The sequence below is a fragment of the Triticum dicoccoides genome, chromosome 6A (assembly GCF_002162155.2).
Source record: "Triticum dicoccoides isolate Atlit2015 ecotype Zavitan chromosome 6A, WEW_v2.0, whole genome shotgun sequence".
NCBI lineage: Eukaryota > Viridiplantae > Streptophyta > Magnoliopsida > Poales > Poaceae > Triticum > Triticum dicoccoides.
Window position 1 is genome coordinate 72,414,715 of NC_041390.1, and position 10,495 is coordinate 72,425,209.

Consider the following 10,495-nt stretch of genomic DNA (forward strand, 5'->3'; position numbering starts at 1 on the left):
TAGTACACCTTAAGGCTGCTAGTGCATTCTATAACCCCCCCCCCCCTCTGCTTTCCGGGGGGAATATAGATATATATTTATGTACCATGATACAAATTTCAAATCTGAATTCGATTCACAGCTTGATACACAAAAAGAGATAAAACAGGTTGTAAATAGTATCACATTCAAACCTAAAGTGAATGATACCATGCTGGTACTATTCACAGTACATTTTTTTTTTTTGATTATTGAGTTATGTATTGAATTCAGAACTTGAATATTGTGACACTGTATATACATTTTATATGAGTACTGTTGATTTTTTTCTCGAATTTTTTATTTCAATGTGAAAGTAAGGATTAGTGCACTAGGTAGACCTGAATACAAAATTCAATGACCAATTGTAGCATTTGACTTCAGAATACCATTTAAGGCAGAAAAGTGAAACCGGTCTTATTCCTTTGGAAGACAGCAACAATTCTCAGTTTTCACTCATTAATAGTTCACTTGTTTGTAATGAAGCAAACATATCAAGACATATCAAATCCATGGTTGTCCATCGTCATATATGAAGTATGCATATCACTATAGGACACAAGGTAATATGCATGCTAAACCCAATCATCCACTTTGCAATCCACAGTAATGCTGCATATATTAGAACCAAATTGTTTTGAATATTGCAGTGTTCACTGGAGAACTTGAGCTAGACAATTGTCAGCTAACACTAAACAGGAATTAAAGACTATAAGGCTTTATTCAGTTTCTAGAATTCTAATGCAAGTTGGGGCAATCAGAATGTATGCATTTCGAGCATACCAAGACCATGAAGCACAACCAAGCTGACTGCAAAATTGCAACACAACGTAAAGGAGCAAATCACAAACCACAAGAAAGACATCCTCAGAATCTTCTAAAGGTTATACTTAGCTTCAGCATGATGACTTTGTACCTTACCCTTATTCCCTTCTAAGATCACATGACTTGCAGGTCGCACAATACTAAAGATACCTATGAAAAGGAACAAGAGACTCTGAGATGCAAACCTGATCCATGGCAAAGTCGAAATAATCGCCCTTGGGCCGGGGAATCAAATGTCTCTTCCTCGTCAAGTGCAACGCTAGTGCAAAGAACTGGAACACCGAGTACACGAATCCGATCACGTTGATAGCCTCCGAGTACCTGCGCAGCAGCAGAGCACACCATCGTAAGGGAAATCACCAATTGAAGAACCCTAACCGAACAATCCGGGAGATTTTGTGAAGGAGCTTTTTATTTGCTTACCGTAACTGGGTGTAGTTGCTGTAGGAGTCGAGGGCCCAGCCCTTGCGGGTATCGGCGGCGAGCACCGCGAGCGCCGCCAGGCAGAGCGCCGCGGCCACGAGCCGCGCGAACAGCGCCGTGCGCTGCAGCGTCGCCGTGCGGCGTTTCCTGTACATGATGTCGGGCACGGCCCGGCGGTCGACGGACCTGGTCGGGCCCGGCGCCGGCACCGTCGATGGCGCGGCCCGCGCGGGCACAGGCGACGAGTCCGCCACGTGCGGCAGCTGCGGCCGCGGCTTCGGCTCCGGCGTGACCCACTGCTGCGGCTGCGGCCGCGGCTGCGGATACGGCTGCGACTGCGGGTACTGCCTCTGGGGAGGAGGGGCCGTTTGGCGGCGGCGGTCCTTGGTGCGGCCGTTCCAAGAGTACCAGGACCGGGCGTCGCCCCCGGCGCCGGTCGTGTGGTCCGAGACGCGCGGGATGTACTGGGCGGCGTTGGAGATGGGGACGGTGGTGGACTGAGGCAGCGGCGGGGAGGGGGGATCCTCCTCGTCCTCCGACCGGCCGCCGCCCCCCTCGCGCGGCTGCGGCTGCGGCTGCGGCTGTGGCGGCATCGGCGGCGGCAGGGGCGGATCCTCGGGATCGCCGCCGGCTGCGCGCGGCGGCGGCGACGACGGCGACGGCTGTACCTCGGCCATCGTTTTGGGGGAGAAAAGGTTGGTTGGGGCTTGGGAGGGGAATGGGGGTTTTCTCTCTCGCTTTGCTTCGTAGTGCTGCTGGTGCTCAGGGAAAAGCTTTGAAGGGTTTGGGATACTTGGATTGGAGGATCTGCGTTCCACCGCGTGCTGTAAAGCGATTCCACAATCTACACACCATTGCTTTAGCTGCCAATTTTTTTTACATCCAACAATGTGAAATTCTTGGGTGTAAAGCATGAATTCATAAATAGAATGGGGTTTTCTTTTCGGAACGTTCGTTCTGGTCCTAACGAGCGAACAGCCCACGCCTGTCGGACGCAAATGTTTTGCCGGTGTGATGCGGCCGCAGCGGCGAGGGAGAGAGGTTGGTGGAAGAAGGGGATGAAAAAGGAGGAAGGTGGAGAGGGGACGAAGGATTATTGGCGTCGAATGGCATAACCAGTTCCAATTTAGAGGATTGGTAGTGTGAGAAGTAGCACCGTTGACCATGGTTGTGGATAGAAAAAGGGGCGCATGAGGTGAAGCGGGAAGAAGCGGACTTGTGGTGGGGCGGGATGACAAAATCATGGATCGACATTCACGGCTTAGAGATTTGGGATGATGCGGAAAATTACTCTGGCGGCAAGGTAAAAATTAGAGGACGAAGAGATGAAAAAGGAGAAGGTTCGCTCTCGGGGCAAACAGTGTGAATGGTCATGCCCCGCTTTCGTTTTATATGTATAATAGTAAATGGAGTTCGGTATAACAAGGACCAAATATCGATGAATACTAAGAGCAACTCTAGCAGAGTCGCCATATCGGCAGTCATCGTAATGCATTGGAGCACATTCCATAAGCAATTGGAGGCTGGCCAGAAGACACGCAAACTCAGAGGCGCCACATCCCAATCGTCATTTTTTTTCTTGTTTCATCATTCAGACACTTCGATTCTCTCCAAATTTAAATGTTTAGTACATCAATCTAACATGCACATCGTTTTTAAGAAATTGCATTAAAAAGCATTTAAACTGGCAACATTTATAAACCACTTGTTGCTGGCGTGTGCACTATCCCCTTCACCCCACGTGTGCATCGTCCCCTTCTCTGACTTGTGCACTGCCCCCTTCTCTGACTTGTGAACTGCCCCCTTCACGGTCATGTGCATTGTCCCCTTATCTGGTGTGTGACCGTCCCCTTCTCCTCCAGCATGTACATTGCCCCCTCATTCAAGGTTCCTGGAATGTATGGGCACCATTCGCGCCTTCTCCCAGAATGCTCGTGCCACAAACTCCATTTGGTGCGGATTTGACATGATGAACCAATTCTCCTTGGCTATGCATCAAATTGTCTCCCGGTGCTCCTGAATTCGATGCCTATGCACCTACATCTCTTCCATATGTCGTCTGCTCCCTTTAGCATCCCATCTCACCCTCTTCTCTTAATTCTTCTGCTCCTTCATCTCTAGCTTTTCTCGCCTCCTCTTCTCGGCATACTTGTTTCTTGTCCTCGTCAACTTATCTATATTTTTTTCATCCCATCCAACTCCCCTTGTCTCTTGGGCTTCTCACTTCGTCTCCCCCCCCCCCGGTTGGGTCGACCCATGCTAGATGTTAGAATGTGACTTCTAGGCACATTTTCCCTTTCCTCTCCATCACCATCATCATCTTGAACAATTGCACTTCCCAGTTTTTGGATTGTCGTCATCATTCCTCGACTTCCACTTCTCATAGCCTTCCAACAAATTTTCAACAATGTTAGAGGCCAAACGATTTGCCCTTCGACTTGGTCATTTGTTGGTACCTCTCTTAGGTTATGTTATTCGAAAACAAACAAATGCTCAATTTGATAAGAATGCTCAAAGTCATTCAAATATCGCAATAAAAAACAACAAGATTGCTTAGATACTGGTTAATAGTGACACCGATAGGGGGCGTGCTTCAGTTGCTCCGAACAACCCGACCAATGGCTGCACATATCTTGAATCGCACCCCATCAGTTTGTGAGAGATTTGAGGGTATGATTCATTCTCCACCCAAGATGACGTTTGAAATGCTCCTTGATACATATCTAATTTTTCTCACGCTTTTCCTCTTGTTTTGGACTCTAATTTGCATGATTTGAATGAAACTAACCCCGGACTGACGTTGTTTTCAGCAGAACTACTATGGTGTTGTTTTTGTGCAGAAATAAAAGTTCTCGGAATGGAACGAAACTTTGCGAGGATTTTTTATATCAATAATAAGAATTTCTGGAGCCAAGACCTGCCGGAGAGGGGCACCTGGGTGGGCACAACCCACCAGGGTGCGCCCCCTCTCCTGGCGCGCCCAGGTGGGTTGTACCCACCTGGTGGCCCCGCTGACGACCCCCCTGATACTATAAAATCACATATTTCCAAAAAAATCAGGGAGAAAGAATTGTTGCGATCCACGAGACGGAGCCGCCGCCAAGCCCTGTTCTTCCTCGGGAGGGCAGATCTGGAGTCCGTTTGGGGCTCCGAAGAAGGGGATCTTCGTTCTTCGTCATCACCAACCCATCTACATCGCCAATTCCATGATGCTCCCCACCGGGAGTGAGTAATTCCTTCGTAGGCTCGCTGGTCGGTGAGGAGTTGGATGAGATTCACCATGTAATCGAGTTAGTTTTGTTAGGGCCTGATCCCTTGAAAGGATCGAGAAGAGGTGTCTAGAGGGGGGGTGAATAGACTCTAATCAAGAAAAGTTGTAGTTTTTAATTCTTTCGGTTCATGTGGAGTATTAGCACAAGTTTAAACATTCTCAGTACATATCAAGCAAGCATGCAAGCATACAAAGAGTATATTGACACGTCTCCATTGTATCTACTTTTCCAAATACTTTTGCCATTGTTTTGGACTCTAACTTGTATGATTTGAATGGAACTAACCCGGACCGACGCTGTTTTCAGCAGAATTGCCATGATGTTGTTTTATGTGCAGAAAACAAAAGTTCTCGAAATGACCTGAAACTCCACGGAATGTCTTACAATAAATAATAAAAAATTCTCGCCAAAGATGAAGACCAGGGGGCCCACACCCTTCTCACGAGGGTGGGGGGCACGCCCCCCCTAGGGCGCGCCTCCCTACCTCGTGGGCCCCCTGGAGACCTCCCGACTCCAACTCCAACTCTATATAACTGCTTTCGGGGAGAAAAAAATAAGAGAGAAGAAATCATCGCGTTTTACGATACGGAGCCACCGCCAAGCCCTAAAACCTCTCGGGAGGGCTGATCTGGAGTCCGTACGGGGCTCCGAAGAGGGGGATTCATCGCGTCGTCATCATCAACCATCCTCCATCACCAATTTCATGATGCTCACCGCCGTGCGTGAGTAATTCCATCGTAGGCTTGCTGGACGGTGATGGGTTGGATGAGATTCACCATGTAATCGAGTTAGTTTTGTTAGGGTTTGATCCCTAGTATCCACTATGTTCTGAGATTAATGTTGTTGTGACTTTGCTATGCTTAATGCTTGTCACTAGGGCCCGAGTGCCATGATTTCAGATCAGAACCTATTATGTTTTCATCAAGATATGAGAGTTCTAGATCCTATCTTGCAAGTCTATAGTCACCTATTATGTGTTATGGTCCGTTAACCCCGAAGTGACAATAATCGGGATACTTACCGGTGATGACCGTAGTTTGAGGAGTTCATGTATTCACTATGTGCTAATGCTTTGTTCCGGTTCTCTATTAAAAGGAGGCCTTAATATCCCTTAGTTTCTATTAGGACCCCCCTGCCACGGGAGGGTAGGACAAAATATGTCATGCAAGTTATTTTCCATACGCACGTATGACTATATTTGGAATACATGCCTACATTACATTGACGAATTGGAGCTAGTCCTGTGTCACCCTATGTTATGACTGTTACATGATGAACCGCGTCCGGCATAATTATCCATCATTGATCCAATGCCTACGAGCTTTCCATATACTGGTTTACGCTTATTTACTTTTACGTTGCTATTGCTATCATCACTACAAAATACCAAAAACATTACTTTTACTACTATTACCTATTGCTACCGTTACCACTACTATCATATTACTTTGCTACTAAACACTTTGCTGCAGATACTAAGTTTCCAGGTGTGGTTGAATTGACAACTCAGCTGCTAATACTTGAGAATATTCTTTGGCTCCCCTTGTGTCGAATCAATAAATTTGGGTTGAATACTCTACCCTCGAAAGCTGTCGCGATCCCCTATACTTGTGGGTTATCAAGACTAATTTCTGGCGCCGTTGCCGGGGAGCATAGATCTATTCTTTGAGTCACTTGGGATTTATATCTGTTTATCACTATGAAGAACTTGAGAGATCCAAAAACCAAGATCTATCCCTCAACTACGAGGGGAGGTAAGGAACTGCCATCTAGCTCTGCACTTGATTCACCTTCTGTTATGAGTAAGCTTGCGACACCTACACCTGCTTCTGCTATTCGTTCTGATATGTCGCATGTTATTGATGATGCTACTTCTGCTATGCATGATACTTATGATGAAATTACCTCTATGCCTGATACTACTATGCCACTTAGTGATTTTCTAGAGGAACGACCTGCTACGGCTAGAGAGATTGAAAATATTGAATCTGATTATGAAGATGAAAGTGATGATGAAGAATCACTTGTTATTCCTGAGGGTTATTTATTTGATCAAGATGCTTCTTTAGCTATTTTAGCCTGCAAAGATAGATATGAACTCAAAAGGTTATTAGCTAAATGGAATAAGCAATCTCCAAATGCTAGGATGAGACCTGACCCTGCTTTTGCTACTTCACCTATATGTGTTGCTGATAAGGATTATGAATTCTCTGTTGATCCTGATATAATTACTTTGGTTGAATCTGATCCTTTTCATGGCTATGAATCTGAAACTGTTGTAGCACATCTTACTAAATTAAATGATATAGCCACCCTGTTCACTAATGATGAGAGATCTCGCTACTTTTATATCCTTAAAATATTTCCATTCTCATTAATTGGTGATGCTAAGATATGGTTTAATTCTCTTGATCCTGGTTGTGTGCGTAGTCCCCAGGATATGATTTATTACTTCTCTGCTAAATATGTCCCTGCTCATAAGAAACAAGCTGCTTTAAAGGAAATATACAACTTTGTGCAAATTAAAGAAGAGAGTCTCCCACAAGCTTAGGGGAGGCTTCTCAAGTTACTTAATGCTTTGCCTGATCATCCTCTTAAGAAAAATGAAATACTTGATATCTTTTATAATGGACTAACCAATGCTTCTAGAGATTACCTGGATAGTTGTGCTGGTTCTCTTTTCAGGGAAAGAACACCGGATGAAGCTGAAATCTTATTGATAATATGTTGACAAATGAAAATAATTGGGCACCTCCTGAGCCAGCTCCTGCTCCAATTAATGATCCTATTCCTAAACCAACTCCGAAGAAGAGAGGTGTTCTATTTCTCAGTCCTGAAGATATGAAAGAGGCAAAGAAATCTATGAAAGAAAAAGGTATTAAAGCTGAAGATGTTAAGAATTTACCTCCTATTGAAGAGATACATGGTCTCAATTTACCGCCTGATGAAGAAATATATGATCTTAATCCTTTATTTATTGAAGAACCTCCAGACCTCGATAACCCGACACAGGTAGTAAAGGTAAATTCTCTCTATAGATATGATAAAGCTGAAATCCCTCCTACTAAAATTGCTAGTCAATGCTTGGATGAGTTTGATAATTTTATGTTTAAGCAAGAAGACTTCAATGCTTATTTTGGTAGACAATTAAAACAAGATGCTGATATGATTAAATATTTACGTGATTATATGGCTAATATTAGAGGTGAACTTAAACTTGTTAGCAAACATGCTTCTATGGTTACCACTCAAGTAGAACAAGTACTTAAAGCTCAAAAAGAATTGCTCAATGAGATGAATAGTAAGAAAAATGATTATGTTGTTAAAGTGGCTACTAGAGCTGGTAGAATGACTCAGGAACCTTTGTATCCTGAAGGCCACACTAAGAGAATTGAGCAAGATTCTCAGAGAAATAATATTGAGGCACCTAGTTCTTCTAAAAAGAAGAAAAAGAAAAATGATAGAACTGTGCAAACTTCTAGTGAGTCTATTGCTGAACCACCTGATAATCCAAATGATATTTCTATTTCTGATGCTGAAACTCAATCTGGTAATGAACACGAACCTAATGAAAATGTTAATGATTATGTTCATAATAATGCTCAACCTAGTAATGATAATGATGTAGAAATTGAACCTGCTGTTGACCTTGATAACCCACAATCAAAGAATCAATGTTATGATAAGAAAGATTTTGTTGCTAGGAAACATGGTAAAGAAAGAGAACCTTGGGTTCAGAAACTCATGCCTTTTCCTTCCAAACCATCCAAGAAAAAGGATGATGAGGATTTTGAGCACTTTGCTGAAATGATTAGACCTATATTTTTGCGTATGCAATTGACTGATATGCTTAAAATGAATTCTTATGCTAAGTACATGAAAGATATTGTTACAAATAAAAGAAAGATACCGGAAGCTGAAATTTCCACCATGCTTGCTAATTATACTTTTAAGGGTGGAATACCAAAGAAACTTGGGGATCCAGGAGTACCTACTATACCATGCTCCATTAAAAGAAACTATGTTAAAACTGCTTTATGTGATCTTGGAGACGGTGTTAGTGTTATGCCTCTCTCTTTATATCGTAGACTTGATTTGAATAAGTTCACACCTACTGAAATATTGTCACAACCCTAGTCAGTGCATGCATTAGAGTGTTTGCATCATGTTTAAATTTCACTTAAACTTGAAATGGGGATGTTCAAACCCTAGCACCAAATGGAACTCAACTAGGTTCAATCCAAAATCTTTTTCAAAGAACCCAAAATGCCCTTTGAAAATGTTCATGATTTCTGATAAAGGTGAAAACCTCTGCCAAAAATGATGAATATATTTTGAGGACATTCTGGATCTTTGAATTAACTCATATCGTATTTGAATTGGAGCATTTAAATCCTATAAATATTTTTAAATGCTCTAATAATTCTGAAACTAGTTTTGGGTTGTTGGAAATAATCCAAACACTGCCCACCACTATTTTAAGGATTTTACAAAATGGATTAGTATTTTTACTAATTCAAAACAGAATAAAAGGAAATAGAAAACAAAAAGAGAAGATGGAGAGGGAACTAACCTGGGCCACCTACCTGTAGCAGCAACCCAGCAGGTAGGCCCAGCCCACTGGCCCCTGCCAATCACCTGCTACCTCCCGCCAGGCAGGCAGGGAGCTGCGTGTCACGCGTGCTCGGCCGTGGCCACCTCCTGCTTGCCGCTCCCTCGATCTGATCCGCGCCTGGAGACGCCCCTGACCTTCTCTCGCCTTCCCCTCCTCCCTCTGCCTCGCTCCCCTCCTCCACAGCTCGACTCCGAGCACCACCCGAGAGCCACCATCGTCGCCGTTCGTCACCCGCGTGGCTAGCGATGCCGCCTCGCCGCAGGACCATGCCTAGACGACCGGTCGCGCTCCATTTCATATCCCCGCGGACTCTCGGGATAAGGGAAGCGCCACACCGTCGCCATCACGCCGTCTTCAACCTCGGTACCCGCCGGTCGCCATCGCTGATTCGCCGCCTTCATCGCGTCCCCGAGCCCACTGACCATCCCTGCGTGTTCCCTGTGAGCTCCTGCTCCCAACCCCTCTCTCCCTGCCGTCGAATCCCTCCTCTAGCCCCCCTGGCCACCGCGGCCGAAGCTTGTTGCCGCCGCGAATGTCATCGTTGTCATTACCGAGGGCCAACGCCGCATCCGAGCACCTGGTCGAGCTCCTAGGGCCCTGTAGCTTCTGCTTCTGCTCTCCGTTTGCTTGGAATCGAGCTGCAGCCCCGCGCCCGCATCTAGCCGAGCTCCGGCCACCGCCATGGTTGTCGTGGCCATCGTCTCCGGCCACCCCGCAGCCTCCCGCGTGATCCCCTGGATGCGCGCGAGGATGGGAATCCCCTTGGTGCCCTCAGCGCGCCCAGCCGCTGCCCCTAACGCCACTCCGGCGAGCCGCCGCCGCACTGTGTGGTCGCCGTCATTAAGCCGCCGGCTAACCACACCATTAGGGCCTAACCACATCGCTAATTACACACTGTAGTCACTGACAGCGGGCCCCAGCAGCTGGTCAAATCCTAGTCAACGCGGGGTTTAAAACCCGCTTAGCTTCTGTAACGCTGACATGTGGGACCCGCACATCAGATTTGACTTCGTTGACTGCTGATGCCGTGCTGACCAAAGGCTGACGTCATATTAGCTTTTCTGGATTTAAAATAAATCTAAATGATTTATTTATTTTAGAAAATAGCAAAACTTCTAAAAATCATAGGATTTAAACCGTAACTCCAAATAAAATAATGTATATATGAAAAATGATCAGAAAAATCCAAAGAATCTGGTTATGTAATTTTCATGCATGTTTGAGCAAGTTAACCTCACTATTTAGGATGAAACATGATTAGGGCAAATTTCATAATAGGTTTGGAGTTGGAATTTGATGTAGTTTTGAATTCCACTTCAATTAAAATGACTTTCTGTTGCAT

General features: G+C 45.1%; 1 protein-coding gene across 1 annotated transcript in view; it reads right to left on the bottom strand.

The window, feature by feature from the left end:
* Positions 1-2,008, bottom strand: part of LOC119315048 (CASP-like protein 4A2) — a 4,231-nt gene extending 2,223 nt beyond the window's left edge. Inside the window, exons 1-2 of the mRNA XM_037589711.1 lie at positions 1,267-2,008; positions 1,029-1,164 (exon numbers count right to left, since the gene is read on the bottom strand). Coding sequence (XP_037445608.1) covers positions 1,029-1,164; positions 1,267-1,943 — 813 coding nt within the window. The 5' untranslated portion in view covers positions 1,944-2,008. The remainder of the gene's footprint in view (positions 1-1,028; positions 1,165-1,266) is intronic.
* Between the last annotated feature and the right edge of the window lie 8,487 nt (positions 2,009-10,495).